Genomic DNA, 22,380 nt, shown 5'->3' with positions numbered 1-22,380 from the left:
TCAATGCAAGGGACATGGGTTCAAGCCCTGGCCGGGGAAGATCTCACATGCCCTGGAGCAACTAATCCCGTGCACCACAAGTACTGAGCCTGAGCTCTAGAGCCTGCAAGCCATAACTACTGAGCGCATGTGCCACAACTGCTGCAGCCTGTGTGCCTAGAGTCCGTGCTCCGCAACTAGAGAAGTCACGACAGTGAGAAGCCCGCGCACCTCAACAAAGAGTAGCCCCGGCTCACTACAACCAGAGAAAGCCCACGCACAGTAACTAAGACCCAACACAGCCAAAAATAAATAAGTAAATAAATTAATTAATTAAAAAAAATTAAAGTCTGATCCAGGGAGTACCCTGCTTCAACACTTTTTTTTTTTTTTTTGAGCAGAAGAGGATATATATTTTTGAAGCTTCTTCATCCATGCTTACACCTTCATTAGATGGTTTAATGTTATGGAAAATAGTTTTTTTAAAGTACCACCTGCCCTAAAGGAATGCACTTATACAGACTTTCTCATTCTTCTGTAAGATTGTCATGTATTTCTAAAGCTTTCTCTTTAATTGTGAGTAAGCTTTTTCCTTTATGCTCCTTTGACATAAAACATTAACACACTGGGAGAAATCACGTACAAGGTGATGTGATTTTTCAGTATTATATTGATATTGTTCCCCTGTTTACCAACCATGAATGAGTCAGTTCATCTTACCAAAAATAAGTGTAGCAGAACAGACTGTATATAGTTTTGATACAATGGTTTCCTTTATTGTAGTCTTCCCTTATTATATAATATTATGCACTTATATGTGAATGTTTATGATTGTACATATATATACCTCACCAAGAAAATACTATAAATTATGAGTGATTTAAGGAATTTGGGGGGACTAATTTTTTAGTGTATGTGGTTTTTGACTTACATGGTGGTTTTAGAACCTAATCTCCATGTAAAATGCAACTTTGATACAGCTTGAGGTGCCTCTTAGCTATCCAGGTAAAGATGTCTAGAGGACCATTCAGAATACTGGGTCTGGTATCAGGACAGAGTTCTGGAGTAGAGGCAAACATTTTGGAGTTTAATACGTATGGCTCAATGAATATGTATGAGATTATTCTGAAAAATTAAGTAGAAGACCATTAAAGAAAAAAGTCACAGGGAAGGTATGGTGTAGCAGGGTTTTAAAGTTGGAAGGGTTTCAGTAGGAGGAAAACATTCTAAGTGAAAGAAGAGCATGTCATTGAGAATAAATATAGTATAGTTATTCACTATCCAGAAATCAGTTTAGGCAACATATCTCTGGATTTGTTGCACATGCTTATATACAACCATATGCCTATAAATATATAATCTTACACAAATGGAATTGTTTCACAGCATTACTATAAAATTGTTCCACAGTATTTCATGGAGCTCTTGCCTTGTCAACAATCTAGATATATCTCATCTTTTAAAAAACTAGTAATAATACCTAACTCATTGATATTTACATTTTCTCAGCCTTTGTAACTAAGAGCTTTACATAGATTTATTACCTTTTATTTCCCATCAACCTGATGGGTTCAATACAATTATTATCCCTCTCTTATGGTTAAAAAGCAGAACTGGCTTAAGTAACTAATTCAGGGTTGCACAGCTAGTGTGTGGTAGAGCAGTGATTTGTTCTCAGATCTGGTGGGTGTGTCATAATTTCTTTAAATAGTCCTCTAATGGTAATGATTTAGGTTCAGTTTTTTGCTGTAATAAAAATGCTCCAGTGAATATCTGTGTACCTCTACCTTTGTTTACTTCTGTTATTTCTCATTAGGATAAATTTTTAGGAATGAGATTATTCATTTAAACTTTTTAAGGAGTAAAATTTTAAAATTTTGTTTTTAACTTAAAAACATTAGAAAACAGTTTGATATAATTTTGTGGAAAGATTTTTAACATGAATTAATTTTACTTTTGGTTTTCTGCCTCTGTAGGCAGCTACTCCTCTTAAGACAATGTCAGCTCCTTCTTTGAATAATACTTGTGCTACGTCTGAGGATTCCTTGGTCCTTTACAACAGAGTGGCTGTTCAAGGGGATGTGGTTCGTGAATTAAAAGCCAAGAAAGCAGCAAAGGAAGATACAGATGCAGCCGTAAAACAGCTTTTGGCTTTGAAGGCTGAATATAAGGAGAAAACTGGCCAGGAATATAAACTTGGAAATCCTCCTGCTGCGACAGTACAGAATGTTTCTTCTACATCATCATCAGATATTCTGGAAAGTAAATCTCTGTATGATGAAGTTGCTGCCCAAGGGGAGGCGGTTCGTAAACTGAAAGCTGAAAAAGCCCCTAAGGTCAGTATCCTGGAATGAGTTTAGACACATTGTAAGTAAGCTTATGAGGTCAAACGACCTAGACTAGTCTCATCTTATGAGATATGTTGTCTATAGACTGTCCGATTGAGTATTTTGACATAACAGTCAACATTTATTGATACGTGCTATCTGCCAAGCTCTGGAAATATTAGTGTGAGGCAGCTTACCATCTAGTGGGGGCGTGGGGCTGAGTAAGAGCCATGCACAGACTGTAATCCTGTGGGATATGTATAAATGGCTCTCAGAAGTGTCTGTGTCTGTAAGTGGCAGGCCAGGGGGAACAGTTATAAAGGATATTTAAAGTAGTCCTGAAGTAGAAGAAGCCCTTTAAGGTGAATGACTTTCAGAGGAGGTACTCTTAAGTGTAGATCTGTGGTTCTCAAGCTTTATTGTGCATCAGAATTACCGGAGAGCTGGCTAAAACACAGGCTGCTGGGCCCTACCTCTTGAGTGTCTGCTTCAGTAAGTCCAGAGCATGCAGAGAGTGTGCATTTGTAAAGAGTTGTTCAGGCGGTGCTGATGCCGCCAGCCTGGGACTGGGTGTAGAAGATGCACCAGCAAAAGGTCAAGGGATATTCAGGGAATAATGAGTTGTCAAGAGGTTTCTGACCAGTGACTATTTCAGATTTTTTGTAGGGGAGCCCTCAAGTGATACCACATTTTGACTGAAGTATAAATTTCATTCTCGTTTTAACGATATCTTTAGGCAAAACATTTGGCCAAGTGGATGGTAGCACTGAGTGTGGAACAGAATTGCTTGTTCTAAATAAGAGGCAAAAGGAATGGCATCTGGGATAGAGAAGAATCAAGTTTAATAATCAAGACATGTGGTTCTACTCAAATAGTAGCATAGTTCTAAAACATGATCAAACTAGTAGTGCTGTAACTGGATAAGCTACCAAAAACTGTAGAATCTGGACTGTGGCATGAACACAGAGAGGTGTGATGAACCACTGGGCTTGACCTATGTGACTGGAGGAGATCTGTTCTAAAATGTTCCTGGGGATCTGTGGTCTGGTCAACATCCTGGGCTTTGGTTGGAGAGTGATTAAGTAACTTGAGGTTGTAAATTCCTCACCTCATTAACAAGTTTTTCTGCATCTGACCCTGTCCCCTAAGATACTTTCATTCATGGACATTTGACCTCTGCTGAGGAGAGCAAACGCTTTGGGGAGATCTTGGGTTTTGCTCCAGAAGTTATTATTTTTCTGTCTCTTCATTGTGAAGTGTGAGAAATCTCTTCTCTTTTCTCTTTAACGAGCCTGTTGAAGTCCTGCATAGCTGTGATGCTCTAAAACAGCTTTGCTTCAAGGAATAAAGGCTGGCAGGTGTATGGGTTCGGCATATAAACCCTCGCTATTTCCTATCCTGTGGTGAGGTTAGGAGCATTTTGTACTCTCTGTATATGTCATACACTAACTATGGACCCTTTTCTAGATATAATTTGAGGGGAAGGGCTTTGCTCTTTAAATTCCTTCATTCTGAGTAGAGTATGTGATATTCTGTGCTGATTCTTGGTCAGCTACTTATGTGTGGGGTAGTAACAACGGCAACCATTATACTCAGAGCAACAGCCAACTCTTATTTCCCATCCTGTTGGGTTAATGGATTACATTCATAAAATAGCACTGCTGAAGTTATGAAAATCAGCCTGTGGGTAAAAAACTCTAAATTTCTATGTAAATTGGGCAGGTACTTTCACTAGGTGCTTTTTGATAATGATAAATGTGGGACTGAAATGAATCTGACTCAGTGTAGTTTAACCTACATTTATTGAAAGCCTACAATGTACCATATTTGTGTTTCAAAATATTACTTATATATATATATATTTTTTCTTTCTCTAAATGCCAACAGTAGTAAATTGCTCTTTTTTCCTAGAGAACCAACACAGTTACTCTGAATGGAAGTGTTATGTAGACTATATCTGGCACTGTTCACTATACATTACTATTTTTGCATTTAATCCTCACAACACCACATACAATAATATTCGAATAATACTCCTTTTTTTATTTGGTTTTAGTAGCCAATGAGAAACTACTATCTGAAGTGAATATGAATGTAAAAGTAACTTCCTGAAGTTTGCAAAGCGTGGATTCCAATTTTGACTCAGTCCCAAGTTATTTCCAGTTAGAGACATTCCAAGCACCAGAGAGTCATGGTTTTACTAGTTTGTTATTTATTAAGCAAGTCTGTGCTTGTTTTAACATTAATAATTTCTCTAAGCCGCTTTATCATTCCATTTCCTACGTCATGTTACTACCACTAAAGTAAGGAAAGTGGTCGGCTGAGGTTTTATAGTTACAGGTTTCAACGAGACTTTTCTTCCTCTATTCGTTCCCCCCCACCCCCTTTTCTTTTTCAGGATCAGATCGGTGATTCCGTGCACGCACTTTTAAGCATGAAGGCAGAATATAAGCATAATGTGGGCAAAGAATAAAAACCTTCACGTTCACCCTCAGTGCCCCTTCAAGTCCACCTTCTGCTCCCCTTTCCTTTTCCTCCTGCCCAGTAGATTGTTGCATTAAAGTGGGGATCAAGCAAAGTGTGAGGTGGAAATCCAAGAACACACCAACTATTTAATAACTCTTACCGCTGAGTTACTTTAATAGTTAAGGCCACTTTTCACATTTTAAGTATTAACTTTGAAAGTTTTAAAGTTACAGTTCTAAAAAATAAAGTTTTGATTTTGAACAGATTCCTCTGATTTGAAATTTGAGTGTTGTTTTTTTTTTTTTTTTGAGTGAAGTGTTTTGAACATGAATTTATAGTATTTCTTGAAATGGGAGTCAGAAAATGGTAAATCAAAGGTTTTATGGAATACTATGACACTTCAGACTCCAGGACAGGGCTTGGCAAACTGTGGCCTGCACCTGTGTTCCGTAAGTAAAATGTTACTGGAACACAACCACACTTACTAGTTTACATATTGTCCATGGCCGTTTTAGCCCTGTAATTCCAGAGCTGAGTAGTTGCAACAGACTTGCAAAGCCTAATATATTTACTGTCTGGCCTGGGCCCTTTATTATTGAAAAGTCTTTCCCTTAGTGGAAAGACTTTTCAGAACCTTTATAGTTAAAGATTTTAAAAATTGAAGTAATGAATGGCAGCAAAATCAGATGATGACTACGTTGAATCAAAATAATAATGCACAATTGTTTCGTCTTGTCAAACCTCGTCTGTGTCGAGGGGGTGCTGGTCACCTTTTACTTCTGCGCCTGCAGCATTTTAATTCACAGCACCTTGCATTTCATGCCCCCAGGAATTCATCTTAAATGTTTCACCAACCTTTGCTCTTTGTATTTTACACCAATGTTTTTGGTTTTAAAACCCAAATCACAGGTTATCAAGAAAGGAAACACATTGTTATATCCCTTTGTCCATTAAACAGGCTGTTCTGGAAAACCACTACTCCTCACACCCACCGCAAATAGCCTTAAGAATTCTCAGGCCAAAAAATAAATGTCGTAGGCGGAGAAAATGAGAAGAAACAAACCCGTCTTTCCCTTGATGGTTTTGAGCTTCTTGTTTGGAATTTGTGTTAGTGGGTTTCTGCTATATTTGTATGTGGTACTTAATGCAAACTTAAATTTGCTCTAAGCAAGTACAAATCCAACCATCTTGTGAAACAAGACATTTCACAAGACTTACTTCAGCTGAAGGATCTTCTAGGAAAATCAGAGGAGTTTGTATTGATTTATTTGTGTCAGAAAAGTAGCAGATACATTGTGATGTAGGTAAGTGAACCAGGTGAGAAATGGCAAAACAGGTGTTCTAATCCAGGTTGACTGAGGAGTCTGGGCCCTTTCCTGTGCTGTATTGGTTCCTGGGATCCAGGTTCACTAAACCGGCTGTTTCTTACAGGCTTAAGCTAAACATAGATTTCTGATCCATCGATTTAGAGAAAAAATGCGTTTCTTTGAAAACCTTCAAACTTTAAGTTTGCTAAATCTCCGAGCAGACTTTTTTTTTTTTTTTTTTGCGGTTTGGGGCCTCTCACTGCTGTGGCCTCTCCCGCTGCGGAGCACAGGCTCCGGACGCGCAGGCTCAGCGGCCATGGCTCACGGGCCCAGCCGCTCCGCGGCACGTGGGATCCTCCCGGACCGGGGCACGAACCCGTGTCCCCTGCATCGGCAGGCGGACTCCCAACCACTGCGCCACCAGGGAAGCCCCCAAGCAGACTTTTTAATATGATACAAGCTTCACACTCCCTCTCCCACATTTGAAAGACTCCCTCTTCTGATTACCATTCACCACCAACCTCCGCCCCCGCCCCCCTCCCACCCCCAGCGAAGTGAGAATCTTTGCTCTGGGGAGTCGTCATTACTGTGTGGAGGTGTAATTCCCTCAGCTGTGTTAGTGAGGAGCAAAGGTGGGTGACTGTGAATAGAGTTGGGAAAAAAATACAGTTTGAAAGAAGTATTTTTTAAAGCTTTTTTCACTGATCGTTGAGGTGCTGAGGCCATTTTGAAAGGTTCTGTTCTTACTATTTTGAATTGGTTAAGTTCTAGGTTTTTCTTTTTATTAAAGTTGCCACCTTTCCCCGTGGGGAAGTGTTTCCATCTAGTGGCTGCCGCAAAAACAGTTTGTGTACTTTTCATGCATTCCAACCAGGTGTGTTCTCGTCCATTTTCTACATTTTCAGTCATGTTTTAAATCATTCTTTCAACGTCATTTTTACTTCCTCAAATTCCCATCTTAAACCTTTACTGAAGTCTTTTTGTAGGCTGTTTCCATTCTCATTCATCCGCATCAACAATTATTTATTGAAAACTTTTTTCTTGTCTGTGTTGGCACGTTAGGTGAGTTTAAAACAGCCTTTGTCCATTAAAGACTTAAGATCTATTAACAAGTGTTTTTTAACATTCTGCTGTTGTGTAATCTTGTACTACTGAGTAGTACTATCCAATTTCTCTTTGTAAATGTCTTTTGATCCAGAAAACTAGAATATTAAAAGAAATTATTTTTTTCTCATTCTATGAGACGTATTCAAGTGAGAATCAAAGACCTCTTTTGAAAAAGCAGTGTTCATGGCATGTTAGTTAGTAGGATTAAAATGAACGTTGAAATTTAGATCATTGTCTCATACCTTCTGTAATGCGGTGCATACTATTGTGTTCAAGATGAAAGACTCTAGAATAAACCGTAGATTAAAATTCTCACTCTACCACTTACTGTATAACTTTGGATAAGGTACTTAATCTTTCTAAGCTTTTCTTCTTTCTTCTATAAAATGGATCAGGGTTGTTTTGAGAATTGAATAAGATGGTCCATGTAAAGCACTTAGCATAGTATCTGGCACAGAGTAAATAGGCCATAAAATGATAGTAATTATGTTTTATATTGATAATTCTTTCAAGAATCTTTAGGTACCTTCTAAATCATCAGATAAGACTGCATAGCAAGTAGTATGATTTCACTGTTTCGAAAAATAGCCTGAATAATTTAACTAATAATAATTTAGTTGGAGAGGATATAGATATATATAATTTTACTCCACTTTTAGAATATTTCATTCAGTAATGAAGTGGTTTGTCCATATTTTCTCCTTTATAATATTTCAATTTGTAATCTTGCCACACAAGGGTTTTTCCTTTGTGAAATGTGTGCCATCTGACTTCAAACTCTAGTCAATACCTGCTTATAGTATAAAATGGAACTTCTTTCAAATAGGCCTCTTTTTGTAGAAATGGTTACAGGAAAGTCCCTTAACTATTGGATGCCATTTTCTTTCTTTTAGCTGATGGAAGTTTCTTGATTCTTGTGTGTCTGATTGACTATGTTCTTTTTCTTAGGATTTTGTTGTGGAAACATTCAGTTCTAAAGACAGAATATAAACAAGAGACAGGTCAGGAGTACAAATCAGACAACCTACTCATTTCTCTTTGCAATTTCTCCTCTTACCTTTACTTCCTCTGTGATGCCTAGTGTGGTAGACGCTAACAGGCAGCAAAGCTGTATCATAAAGCGTTAGACAAGGAAATGTCAGTTGCTATTTTGTACATGCAAATTCTTTGAAGGTATAACAGTTCTTCCTGTGTTCCTTTGACCCCCATTTTAGTATTCTTTCTGCTTGTGTTGGGTTCCTCTTAGCTCTTTGGAGCACTGTTAGAACGTAGCCATAAAACTTGGATAAGGTAATTGGGAGGCATTTTTTCTCTGTTTTGATTGATGCCTTGACTTTCCAGTGGTGTAGTATATAGTGTAGTTTGTGGTTAGATGGTATCACCATTCAGGTAAGGTGTCCAGCGTGGGCCCTTTGCCTGTCCTTCTCTGCTGAAGTCTCAAGTGTCTCAATTGGGCTGAGTATTTCATTCTTTTTCATCATAATTCTGTTGAAGTATCAGAGGCTGGTATATATAGGTGAATGTCTAATTAAAACCTCAACATACCTTCTCATTTCACTGTAAATTTTTAAGAGTGATGTAGCTATTCTTTAGTTGAGTCCATACTGTGGGGTTTTTTTTTTTCCCAGTGCTGTATTTAGTGTCTGTTTAATAGGCTGAAGAAAATAAGGATTCATACAGGCAAATTCTGATTTTGTAAATTCTGGCTCCACTGTTTACCGTCCCAGGGCTTGGAAACGGACAGTTTGCTGGGGTGTTCTATAATTTGTCTGTTTACATATGTAAAGTGTAAAGTCATTTACACTCTATGTATGTGCATTTATGTTTACTTTTATGATTTGTATATAGATTTATGATCTTTATATTTTGAACTTTTCTTTAGCTTTCATTTGCTATTTTAGGATGATGATTTAGCTCCTTTGTGCTTGGGTTTCTCCATGATGATTATTTACAGGGATATTTTGGTGGTAGTTAATGATTTTTAATAATCATTGGAATTTTCAGAAATTTCAGAAAGCGTTAAATACTTTTTTTATTTTTCTCTTTTATCTCAGGCTAAAGTAAATGAAGCTGTAGAATGTTTACTGTCCCTGAAAGCTCAGTATAAAGAAAAAACTGGGAAGGAGTACGTTCCTGGTCAGCCCCCATCATCACAAAGTTCAGATTCAAGTCCATCCAGAAGCTCTGAGCCTCGTGGTCCAGAAACACCAGAAGCCAAATCACTTTTTGACAAAGTAGCTACTCAAGGAGAAGTAGTTCGAAAACTTAAAGCTGAAAAAGCTTCTAAGGTTAGTGTGGTATTAACGTTTGTGTGTTTTTGTTTCTTACACGACAGGCCGTTTTCTTTGCCTGGAACCCTTTGTGCCCCGTCAGATCTGGCTCTTCTACGCATGATGTCGGTTCTCAACTCTTTCATCTTGCCTTTTAGAGAAGCGTTTGTTGATCCTAACCCCCATCCCCCATCCCCCATCCCCCATCCCCCATCCCAGCTAGAGTGGCCTGGTCATTCTCATGTGACACTGCCTTTCTCTGACATAACACTTGAATCGTTTAACAGCTAGTTTGTTAAGTTGTCTGTTTCTCTCTCGTCTGTAAGATCCTTGAGAATAGGGACCTAGACCATATCAGTGCCTGGCATATTGTAGGCCCTCGATGCGTACTCTTTGTTTGACTCATTCTTCTAAAGCTCTGTCAGTCTCAAATGGCAAGTTTTATCTTGCGCTCTAGTACGGTGTGCGCTAGTTGTGTTATCTTTATAGGAGGAGGATTTGTTGGTACCGATTCAGGTGAGTGGAAAACAGTAAGTCGTTATAGGTTTTGAAGTTTAACCAATAATATAGAAACTTGATTACTGTCATTTTTTATAACTGTGCGATGTTCAACTTATATAATTTAATGACTCAAATTACAGTAGAATACATATTATATCCTCGTGCTTTCTAATAGGACTTTCTGAGATGATGGAAATGTTCTCTAACAGTTCTGTCCAGTACAGTAGTTACTAGCCGCAAGGGCTGTTGAGCCCTTGAAATGCGGCTCCGTGACTGAGGAACTGAATTTTAAGTTTTATTTAATTTAAATTTAATCGGCCACATGTGGCCAGTGGCTCTTCTTTAAACAGTGCAGTTATAGTACAGTTTTTAGTCAGCATTTTCCAGTCGTTTCTCACGCTCTTTTATTCATTTTCAGGAGTGTGTATTTAACATTCTCCACCCCTACCCCATACCCTCTGCCTCTGTGTTTTCAAATCTGCTTATAAAGCGTTGGACATTGGTGCTTAGACAGTGATTTGAATTAAATGCTCTCTTCTCTGTTTCCTCTTTTATTAAAGGATCAAGTAGATACAGCTGTACAAGAACTCCTTCAGCTGAAGGCACAGTACAAGTCTCTGACGGGAGTAGATTATAAGCCTGTCTCTGCCAATGGGGCTGAGGAAAAAGATAAGAAAAAGAAAGAAAAAGAAAATAAATCTGAAAAGCAGAATAAAACTCAGAAACAAAACGATGGCCAAAAGAAAGACTCTTCTAAAAACCAAGGAAGTGGGCTGTCATCAAGTGGACCAGGGGAAGGACAAGGGCCTAAGAAGCAGACCAGGTAATAAAACGTGGAAACTTCATTGGAAGTGAAGCAAAGTTTTGGATGAAGTGAACTTTTAATTATTTTTTTAAAAAAACAAATTTTGGGTAGTTTGACTATCACATTAAATTGGAGAATGCTAAAGGTATAATGTCAGCAGATAGTTTTTGTTCATTTTCTGTTTATTTAAATAGGTAACACATTCGTTTGCTTGGTTCAAGAATCTTAGAATATAAAGAGTTCAGTGCAGTCTCACTCCTATGCTTCCTTCCCATCTTCCCAGTTCCTCCTACCACCATAATGAATTGGTAACCACTGTTACTAGTTTCTTCCCTATGCACTGAGAGATTTTCATTTGCTTACACAAGTAAAAACAAATATATGTGTGTGTGTGTGTGTGTATATATATATATATATTTTTTTTCTCTTCTTTCTCCCTTGTAACACAATTGTTAGCTTAGCTGTACACGTTGTTTTGCACTTTAGCAGATTTTTCAAATGAAAATCTTTTGTGGGGACTAAACGAGAACTTTGTTCTCAATAGGCTTTTAAAATTGGTTAAATATAAAACAAAGCTGGTTTAAAGACAGCACTGTGGAATAGGTGGTGTTTCAATATCTTCTAATCCATATGAACAATATGATTCCCCCATTATCCACATCCCAAAATTAGAGTGAACTTTATGTGAGGTTCCCTCTAAGCTGAACCTAAGTTAGGCTGTTGTTAGCAGCTACTATTTAGAGATACTTTGGTGTTAGATTTGTTTAGCTGAATTTCAAATTCTGCCTCTCATCACTCACAGTATACACACAGTGTCTCCTCAAACAAGAGAATACAACAGTTATTTTCTTGCCCATTGACTGGGTGATCAGCATTATAGAATAGTAGAAGTGAGAATAGAACTTCTCATTTTTTACCTTCTGACTGCTTGTGAAACGGCCAGATTTCACGTAGGCATTTTGTTGAGATGTATCAAAGTGAAACAACAGAGAATTCAAACATAAATACATTAAGATTTTAAGCCAATAAAGCCTTGTTCGTAAACTCTAAAAAGATGTACCTTTTATAAAACATAACTAATGGGTAGATTTTTCTATGTGGATCATAAGACCACAGTTTCCTGAATAATGGTTGGTGTTTCATTAAAAAGATTATTGTCTAGAATAGTTTTTTTTTATTTCTTAGAGTTTATTGCACAATCACCATCATTAATGACTTCAAACTTTTTTTTTAACATCTTTATTGGGGTATAATTGCTTTACAGTGGTGTGTTAGTTTCTGCTTTATAACAAAGTGAATCAGTTATACATATACATATGTTCCCATATCTCTAGAATAGTTTTTTATTGCAGATCTAATTTATTTTGGAAGCATCTGTCTCTGCAACTTTTATTTACTGTGGTTAAAGGAAAAACTTATAGAAAAAAACTTACATGTAAGGATATATATATATATATATATACACACACTTATGTATTGACACATGTATACACATAGCCATTGTCTTTACTACTTTTTACATATTACTTTCAATGAGACACTGATCTTACTAACTATATTTTTATCTGGATTGAAACTGGCAAAAGATTCTTTTTATTTTTTAGTGAGAACACTATGTGAATAGGCTCTGTCTTTGCTACAAATACATTTCCTTACAAAGAACTTTGTAAAAGGAATGTCTGCATTAAAGTCATAGCTTTTGTTACGCTTATTAGTTTTCCTAGCTTTTGGTGGTTAGCATCACACGATCTTTTAAGAGATGATTGAACTGTTTTCTAGGTTAAAAACATCATGGGAATGAATATAGAAGAGATATAAATATAGAAATAACTCAGACTGAAGGAAAACCAAGCTCTTTTGAGGTTTAGAGGTTTATTTCCATTCAGCCACAAAGCAATTGCTGGATGAAGAGATTTGTATTTTTTATATCTGCAGGTTGGGTCTTGAGGCAAAAAAAGAAGAAAATCTTGCAGATTGGTATTCTCAAGTGAGTATGGGTTCTGTTGATTTTTTATGTTTTAAATTTCTCAAAGGCTACTTTATATTTAGATTCTAAAATCCAGACACAAAGTAATGATGCATATTGCCTTTAAAATACATAGCATAGTCATGTAACATGTCAGTTTTCAAAGCAATGTCACAGAAAGTATTGAATTGAGAAGTAGCCCTATGAGATAGTCATTATTTGATTTTTTATTTTGTTTTGTTTTGTTTTTTTGGTGAGGTAAAGGGATTAGTCCTAAGTCACAAAATAGTAAAACAGCAGAAGCAAGGTTAGAATTCAAGTTGTCTTAAGAATTTAGAGCCCTGGTGTTTCTCAGTCTAGAATGATCCATTTTACACGCACATTAAGAGGATGCACCAACAGGGGAAGCCTCCAGACTTGAAGCTTGGCTATCATACTCTTGGCACTTATACTATAATTTTGGTTCAATTTAGGCTTCATAGACTATATTTTTCTTTTAAAAAGGTCATCACAAAGTCAGAAATGATTGAATACTATGATGTAAGTGGCTGCTATATCCTTCGTCCCTGGGCATATTCCATTTGGGAATCCATCAAGGACTTTTTTGATGCTGAGATCAAGAAACTTGGTGTTGAAAACTGCTATTTCCCCATGTTTGTGTCTCAAGGTGCATTAGAGAAAGAGAAGACTCATGTTGCTGACTTTGCCCCTGAGGTAAGTTAGCCTGCTTTATTGATTTTTTGCAGTTTTCTGTCATGAACTCAGAAGTATATTTTCAGTTCATACTTAAATAGTAATTTAAAAGGCAAGTTACTGCAGCCAACTTAGAGAAATGTAAAGCCATTTAAAAAAAATTAGATTTCTTTCATCAGGGCAAGTCATGATTCTTTTTATTACATTCACTAATTAACTGGCTTTTACTTTTCAGTAAACATTATAAAGACTGTAAGTATCTACCTTTTCTCACAGTGAACAGAAGCAGTTACTTTAACTTGCCTTAATTGATATAGCAAAACTTGAAATAGAGTTTTGACTATAACTGTGCTCTTCCTCTAAAGTGCTGTTTAAAAAATGTATGAAAAATGATTTCATCTTACTAGGTTGCTTGGGTGACAAGATCTGGCAAAACAGAGTTGGCAGAACCAATTGCTGTTCGTCCTACCAGTGAAACAGGTGAGGATGGGCCTTGGAACACAGGAGAAAAGCTCATTGAACATTAGAGACAGCTTCTAGAGTTGAGTCTCACCTTTTATTTTGTGATATTTATAATGCTTATTGATGATATCAAGTTTAATGAATGTTGATGAAGATAAATGCAGACTTAAGTGGCATAGAATTTTATTCTCTGTACAGTATTCATTGTGGAGCTGTTTATCATTAGGATAAAGATTTTTTTTAAAGCACTTTTAAATCATTTTTAATTTCATGCTCTAATTTTTCAGAGCTTTCCAAGAAGTTTTATTCTTAGAATAGTTTTTATTCTTGGAATTGATTATAAAATTGCAAACACTAATGTTTACTGCCTTATTTTCTTCAAATTAGTCATTTTAATATTACATTTGCATTTATATAGGGTTTTTATAGGTTACTAAGTGATTTCATTTACACGTTGTATTATTCTAACAGTAGTGTAGTTAGGAAAGTAGGGACAGCTATTGTTATTTCCATTTTGCAGGTTAAAAAAAAGATCTCTGAAGGGTTAAATGATTTTCCTAAAATTGCACATAATAAATGGGAGTACCACTTGGAAATTTTGAGTCTTTGGGCTTGTCACTGTCTCCAAAGGGATTATCTATCTTTAGAGTTAAGGATTGTTTGCTTTTTATTTGATACTTTTAGCGATACTCTTGTATAATAGTATATAATGATGTATTATTAAAATTATGATACCAGCTTTTTTTTACATACCAAATTGGCAAAGTTATATTTTGTTTTACTAATTATAGATAATCCTGAATGGGCTATGATAAGAAAGGCACCTTCACTTAAATTAGCAGTTGATGGCAAGAGGTTTCAGACCCTGGGTAGATGCATCAGATAGATCTAACCTAAATTCTATTTCTAATGGGTAACTGTGCTGGATTCAGCAAGTGATTTAACTTCTCTAAGCTCAGCTTCCACGTTGTCAGTATTGAGATTGTGATATCCATTTCATGGGTTGAATGTGAGGATTGAACAGGATAATGAAAGGAAAGAACTTAACATAGAACACAGTATATACTATAAGATGTTCACTTAGTGTTTTTAGAAGTAAAACAGCCGAAAAGCTATAAAATTAAATGTAAATCTCATTGTGAAGAAAATAAAATACGGTCAGTTTTAGGTGGACTTATTCCCTTGACTAATTCGTTTGATGGAATACAATACCGTTCACTTACCTGCACAAGCACAGCATTTTAATTCCTATTAATTATGTTTCCTGTTTAACACTAACCAGCCTTCAAAGGGGAATAAAACCTTTAGTGACTAACTGCCTGTATTTTCCTGTGTCTTTTCAGTAATGTATCCTGCATACGCGAAATGGGTGCAGTCCCACAGAGACCTGCCCATCAGGCTCAATCAGTGGTGCAATGTGGTGGTAGGTGCACACCCCTTCTTACATTCTTTCATTATTCTTCTTATTCATTTAAACACACACACACACACACACACACACACACACACAAACACACACATTTTTTTTTCTTGTTTTTATATTCAAAGGATTGGGAGTATGGAAGCATTTTTGAAGTATTTTGGATTACAATTATGATTTCTGATTACTTACCGTATAAAGTTGTTACCAAAAATTGAAAAGCTCTCTCTAAAGATTAAATTGTGTTCTTGCCTCTTCCAGCGTTGGGAGTTCAAGCATCCTCAGCCTTTCCTGCGTACTCGTGAATTCCTTTGGCAGGAGGGGCACAGTGCATTTGCTACATTTGAAGAGGCAGCAGAAGAGGTATAACACTTGTCTTCCATATTAATTATGTTCTAATTCTTTGTCCAGGCTGTGCTTTTTTCCCCCCTGCAGCTGTAAGTAATGCAGTGCTATCTATTTACATAGTAATCATTCAGTAAATAACTGTAAGTTGAAATTTGGTCTGATCTCAAAATGACATTAAAAGATAATTTCCTGGTATAAATTATTTTGTTCCTTAAAATTTATGTATCTGTTAAAAAACAAGTTAATTCAAATGTACGTGGACTTAAGAAACTGCTTACTGAAATTTTATTAGAAAATGTGCCGTTTTAAATTTTCAGATGAAAATAGTTTTGGACTTCAATGTGTAGAAGAAATTATAATCCCATGGGTGAAATTAATGCTTCTTCAGGAGATTTTTACCCTGGTTACTGTGTATCTTTCATAAACATTTATTTTCTTTTATATTCTAAAGTTATTTATATTTTAAAAAATTATTCCACTGTTTTGTGTACTGCTTTGTTGAATATTTTAATAAATTCACACTGGCTGCTTTGACCTTTCCATAAAAAAAGATTTTTATTGTTTGAAGTGCTTTTCCCACCACAATTAGTTTTCTTTTATTTTCTTTTTTAATACATTTATTTTATTTTTGGCTGCATTGGGTCTTTGTTGTTGCTGTGTGGGCTTTCTCTAGTTGCGGCGAGCAGGGGCTACTCTTCATTGCAGTGCGCAGGCTTCTCATTGCAGTGGCTTCTCTTATTGCAGAGCATGAGCTCTAGGTGTGTGCTTCAGTAGTTGCGACATGTGGGCTCAGTAGTTGTGGCTTGCAGGCTCTAGAGCGCAGGCTCAGTAGCTGTGGCGCATGGGCTTAGTTGCTCTCTCGCACGTGGGATCTTCCCGGACCAGGGCTCGAACCAGTGTCCCCTGCACTGGCAGGTGGAGTCTCAACCACTGCGCCACCAGGGAAGCCCCACAATTAGTTTTAAATAGTACAGTTTTTATAGATCTATCATCAATAAATATACCATAAATTTGAACACTTTTCATTTAAAACGTTACAGGTTTTGCAGATACTTGACTTATACGCTAAGGTATATGAAGAACTCCTGGCAATTCCTGTTGTAAAGGGAAGAAAGACTGAAAAGGAGAAATTTGCAGGAGGAGACTACACAACTACGGTAGAAGCATTTATATCTGCCAGTGGAAGAGCTATCCAGGTATCAAACTGCTGCATAGGATTCCTAGGTGACTGTAAGCATAGCCCGTGGGCAGATCTGACAAGTTTCTTCTGTCGTCAGAGAAGTAGACTCTTAAAAATCAGTATATCCCATGTTTTCTAAGGCCATATTATAATTTCAGGCCAATCTGTCCCATTCCCTGTAAATCTCCAAGGTCAGTTAAATCAAGGCTTATATCCTGAATCACCAAAGCATGGATTTTTTAAAAACCTTTGTAATTAAAGTAACTCCTCTAAGAGGGGCTGCTCATAGCTGTATGCTACTATATATTTTTTGACTAATCTTAGTCTCTTTGTTGTATCAGTTACGCTTTAAAAACTTATTTAATATAAAAAATCAGGGAAGGTAAAGTAGGTCTAGTGCCATTTTAAGGTGTGTAATCTTACAGTAATTATTTTCAAAGGCATTAATAGGTTATCAAAATTAAAAGATGTGTACCTCTATTTTAGGGAGCAACATCACATCATTTAGGGCAGAACTTTTCTAAAATGTTTGAAATCATTTTTGAAGATCCGAAGACACCAGGAGAGAAGCAATTTGCCTATCAAAACTCCTGGGGCCTGACAACTCGAACTATTGGTGTTATGACCATGGTTCATGGGGACAACATGGGCTTAGTATTACCACCCCGTGTAGCCTGTGTTCAGGTAAGGAAAATATTTCTGTTTATCATTTCTTTTATAAAATACAAGCCATATTTAGTGAAGAAAATTTTAAAGTGTGATTTTTTTTTCTGAGTGTCATTCAGGTAGATTTAGCTGATACAGAAACAACGTAGAATACGGTCTAGACCTTGGTATTGTGTAACTATGTATATTATTTGTGTTACTGTTTTTTAATTTTTTTACCTACTTTACAAAAGTTTTAGAAATTATTTTTTGAATAATGGTTTATAATAGGTTAAATGAAAAACAAATGTATTTCGCATGGACAAACAATATGCAGCTATTTAATAGTTGCTAGATAGTCTGCGTAGATTAGAAACCATCCAAGTTGATTTGTGTGAAGGCTTATAGTCACTAGGAGGTTTTGACTCCTAGATACTGTGTGGTGATGTGACTTCATTACTTCCATATACTGCTCCTTTGTATAAATTTGTGATACTGTGCTGGATTCTAGGTGGTGGTTATTCCTTGTGGCATTACAAATGCACTTTCTGAAGAAGACAGAGATGCTCTGATTGCAAAATGCAATGATTATCGAAGGCGGTTACTCAGTGTTAATATTCGAGTTAGAGCTGATTTGCGAGATAACTATTCACCAGGTTGGAAGTTCAATCACTGGGAGCTCAAGGTAAATTCTTCAGTTGCATATTTTACTCCCATGCTCCCAATTTGGATTTTTGTTACGTTAGAATTAAAGTGATCGTGAAGACCTTGTTTATGGTTAATAAACCTCATATGGTTGTTACTAAAATGTTTATATCAAGAATTCATAAAATAAATACATTATTTAAACAGTAAGACTATCAGAATAGTGGTGCATGGGCATCAGCTAGCTGTCATTGTTACAGCTAATCAGAGATTAATTTCATACTTGGTTTTTCACACCACATTGTTTCACAGCGGTTTGTTAATTTTTATTTTGTATATTCAAGACTAGTCTAAATTCTGGTTTAATGTTTTTGATATAACTTTTATTTGCTGCACATTGTCATTAATAGATGATCTGTGTTCTTTATTCCATTTTTCAAACTTCTGGGATTTAACTTTTTTTCTTATGATGAGACAGGGGATCTTGTTAGAACTAGCAATTAGGAGTCAAGAATTTATAAACTCATATTACAGGCAGTGGGTAAGAAGGTGTAGTGACATTGCAGCTTCAATCTTTCAAATATGGAAGCTCAGTAATACTGGGATTATTCAGTGTACATGTCGAGTTCCCAAAGTTGCTAATCTTTATCCCCTTATTTTTTTAAATGGCCCCTAAGATAAATCTCTGTGCTGAAGAATAGTAGTTATATTGATATTGCTTTCCTTTTTGTAATATATTTTTTCCTTTAACAAAGGAAAAAATATATATTACTCTCCTACCTTTAATGAAGACTTTAAAGGTGAATATTTTCTCTGTAATTTCCCTTTAATTGCAGTCTTTTTTACTTACTGTGAAATAGTGGTTGTGTGATTGCAGTAATACCTTGTCTAAAGCCATTTGTACTTGCCTGAGGTACCAAAAAGAAACCTGTTCCTTGCTACTAGCTGGACTGAAAGGGAAGAACAAAAGTCATCCACACTTACTTCTGTGTCTCTCCTCTTTCCCTTCCTCTTTCATCTCCTTCTCCTCGGACTGACTTGACTTTGTCTCTGTCCCTCTTCTTTGCAGTACCCTGGTGAACCTGTACTATGTGGGGGAGGCACCTTAGTGTGACTTGGCTCCACTGCAGCTTCCTTGTCTACAGTAGTTAGGAAAGAAACCAGAGTCCCTAAGTCCTAAACTTGATGCCGAAAATTAAAGAACACTGAGAAAGAGAGTTCATTAGCTAGTGAAAAGCACTGCTAGTGCATTTAAGGCCAGGAATTTCCAAGGAAAGAAAACAGTTTGGGAGATCTAGATTCATATTTATTCGATAGTGATTCACTTTGTAAAGTGTGTGCACATGTGTGTGTGTGTGAGATGTATGTATTGTGAGGCTCACCCAGATTAATAAATGAGGTGTATGGTTTGGTTGCCAGACCTAGGACCCAGCGACTGACTCCCATAACTCTTCATTAGAAAATAGGGGAAAATGGGAAATAGAAAGGGGAAAATAATATGAGTGAATTAACTACTTTTTTTTTACTGTATTGGATGATTAAGATAATTTTGTATTGCTGTTGAAAAACAAACAAAAAACAGGAGTCCCTTATAAGTAAATTCATAACTAGTTACTTAAACTACCAATAAAATAACATGCCTCTTGTATGACTTGACCTCAGATGATCTTTCCACTTTTGTTACCAGTTATCCCCTTTCATAGATCTTTTCCCTCTTCTCAGTCTGTTTTTCCACCTCTGTGTCTTTGCTTGTGCTGTTTCTTCCACTTGGGTTATAAAATTTGTTATCATGAAACAAACACAAATTTACAATAAAGGAAGTACAGTACAAAAATTTTTTTCCGGCCTGAACCATTTGAAAACAAGATGCTACCTTGATGCCCCATCACTCTACAAACATGTTCTCCTTTATAATCACAATAAAGCCTATAAAATCAGGATGTTAACATTGAGACTTATTGCCATCTAATTCTAGGACCCATTCAGGTTTTGTGAGTTGTCCAACTAGTGTCCTTCATAGCAGAAGGATCTAGTTCAGAATTATGTGTTGCGTATAGTTATCATGTGCCTTTAGTCTCTTTTAGTCTGGAATAGTTCCTCAGTTTTTCTTTAGTTATCATGGTCTTGACATTCCTCACTAGCTTTTTGCTTAATTAAAATTTTTTATGGACCCATGGTTTCTGAGATTATTCAGTGGGTTATAATCTGTTACTATTATTATTTATTTTGATGCTCAAATTTGTCTTCGATGCGACCAGTAGGATCCCTTAAAGCTAACTTTTGTGTTCTTTAGTATGTCCTTGCTTTTTGGCAGAAGATCTTGTAGGGTTTATCTTGTTCTCTATCTCTCCCCCAACTCTGCAATTAGCCATGTATCTAAGAAGCCCTGGTTCTTTTTAGGAAAGAATGGTATTTAGTGTGGGTGTGCCCATCACTTTTGAGCTCTCACTGCTTCCAAGCCTTCTCAGTAGATGGAGGTATGGAATGCGTGTGCGTGTGTACATACACACACACACACACACACATACGTACGTACATACTCACATGTATTTACATCTATTTTTCTGTATCCATCTATGTAATTTGATAACCGTGAGTTCACACTGATACCTTCAATTCCAGTCAAAACCCACATGACCCAATCTAGTTTTCTCCCATTCCATATTTTAACTCTCTTCTCTGACAGTGAAAAACCTAGCTCCAGTTGTCCTTAGTATGTTTATTTGATTGGTCCCCCTGTGTTCATCCACTCTCTCATTGCTGTTGCCACCCACTCCCCTGCATGAATGCCCTCCTCATCCCTCATGGGCTCTGACACCCCGTGCCAGGCTCTTCTCCTGTGAAGATGCCTTTTCACCCAGCTGCAGCTTTGAAACCTTGCTCTGAGCTGTCCCAGCTCTCCCCTTTTCCAATACAGGATGTAGTTCTACTGCATTTTATTGTCATGTCTTTTTAGTGTCCTTTAATCAGAAGTAGTTCCTCAGCCTTTCTTTGTCATTCATGGCATTGACATTTTTGTAAATATAGGTCAGTTATTTTATAGAATGTTCTTCAATTCTGATGAATTGACTCGTTAATTTTTGCCTTCTCCAGTAACTTTTCTTCTCTCTTCCAACTGAGGATAGTTTCTCACTTTTGATTTTCTGTACTGATTTTTATTATTTGTATGCATGCCTTATTTACCATGCAAAACATGAAGCTTCTTGAGGACAGGATCTCTTTCTTATTCATCTTTTAAATCTCATTGCACTTAACACTGTTTCTTACACATGCATGCATTGCATGAATAAAGAAAACAATAAAATAATGTAATAGTATACAGTATTTTGTTCCCGATAGTTTATAAAATCAGTCTTCTCTAGGGGTGATTTTTTCTAGAGTAGCATTTAAATTTTTTCCTTTGACGTTGATTTGGGGGACCACCGATCAGCTAAACCGTATATAGAGTTTTCTAATTTAAATTCAGAAACCCCGAATTAGTTTTAGAGGGTGGCACAGTGGTTGAGAGTCCGCCTGCCGATGCAGGGGTCGCGGGTTCGTGCCCTGGTCCGGGAAGATCCCGCATGCCGCGGAGCGGCTGGGCCCGTGAGCCATGGCCGCTGAGCCTGCACATCCGGAGCCTGTGCTCCGCAACGGGAGAGGCCACAATGGTGAGAGGCCCGCGTACCGCAAAAAAAAAAAAAAAAAAAAAAAAATCGTTAAAAACCTACTGTTTGTCAGGTAAGGTTCCATGCAGGCCCTAAAAGTGAGGTCTCGCTAAGCCTTAATCCCCTCACAGAACAGACTCCTTATGTGCATTAACAAGGATTGAACATTCCCAAGGCTTAAACTTGCGTACGGTCCTTAAGCTCCTCTGTAAAAACCGTAGACTACTGGGGAATGGTTCTCAAAGTGCAGTCCCAGGACCAGCAGTCTCAGCATCACCTGAGGACTTGTTAGAAATATAAATTCTCAGGCCCCTTCGCTGGACCTACTGTGATCAGAAACTCGGGCGGTGGAGCCCAGCAGTCTGTGCTTGGACAAGCCCTTCAGTGATTCTGATACTCAGGTTAGAGCAGCCAGAGCTAGGGCTTCCCAACCGAAGCACACCACGTGCCATGAATGAGTCAAGGATGTACCAAGGTGGCTTGGGGTGGCTTCAGCCTCAAGCCTCCCGTATTTACCCCCATGTGCCGTACAAGTGTAATTTTCTATGTGTGCGTTATGGGAGAGAAGTTAGGAACACTGAGCTAGACAGCTGCAGCCACCCTCATGGTTCC

The 22,380-nt window shown here is 37.1% G+C and overlaps 1 protein-coding gene across 3 annotated transcripts in view; it reads left to right on the top strand.

Annotated features, from left to right (window-relative positions):
* EPRS1 (glutamyl-prolyl-tRNA synthetase 1) overlaps positions 1-22,380 on the top strand; it is a 68,400-nt gene that overhangs the window by 37,750 nt on the left and 8,270 nt on the right. For all 3 annotated transcript variants that reach the window (XM_027122218.1, XM_027122217.1, XM_027122219.1), the window contains exons 18-28: positions 1,956-2,315; positions 9,241-9,474; positions 10,518-10,780; positions 12,698-12,749; positions 13,233-13,442; positions 13,829-13,901; positions 15,227-15,306; positions 15,565-15,666; positions 16,692-16,847; positions 17,318-17,515; positions 17,988-18,161. In XM_027122218.1, coding sequence (XP_026978019.1) covers positions 1,956-2,315; positions 9,241-9,474; positions 10,518-10,780; positions 12,698-12,749; positions 13,233-13,442; positions 13,829-13,901; positions 15,227-15,306; positions 15,565-15,666; positions 16,692-16,847; positions 17,318-17,515; positions 17,988-18,161 — 1,902 coding nt within the window. The remainder of the gene's footprint in view (positions 1-1,955; positions 2,316-9,240; positions 9,475-10,517; positions 10,781-12,697; positions 12,750-13,232; positions 13,443-13,828; positions 13,902-15,226; positions 15,307-15,564; positions 15,667-16,691; positions 16,848-17,317; positions 17,516-17,987; positions 18,162-22,380) is intronic.

Source organism: Aethalodelphis obliquidens, unplaced genomic scaffold, assembly GCF_003676395.1.
Source record: "Aethalodelphis obliquidens isolate GAN/ISIS:26980383/991018 unplaced genomic scaffold, ASM367639v1 scaffold24, whole genome shotgun sequence".
Classification (NCBI taxonomy): domain Eukaryota; kingdom Metazoa; phylum Chordata; class Mammalia; order Artiodactyla; family Delphinidae; genus Aethalodelphis; species Aethalodelphis obliquidens.
Note: the sequence above shows the minus strand (reverse complement) of the source record. Positions and strands in the feature narration are given on the sequence as shown.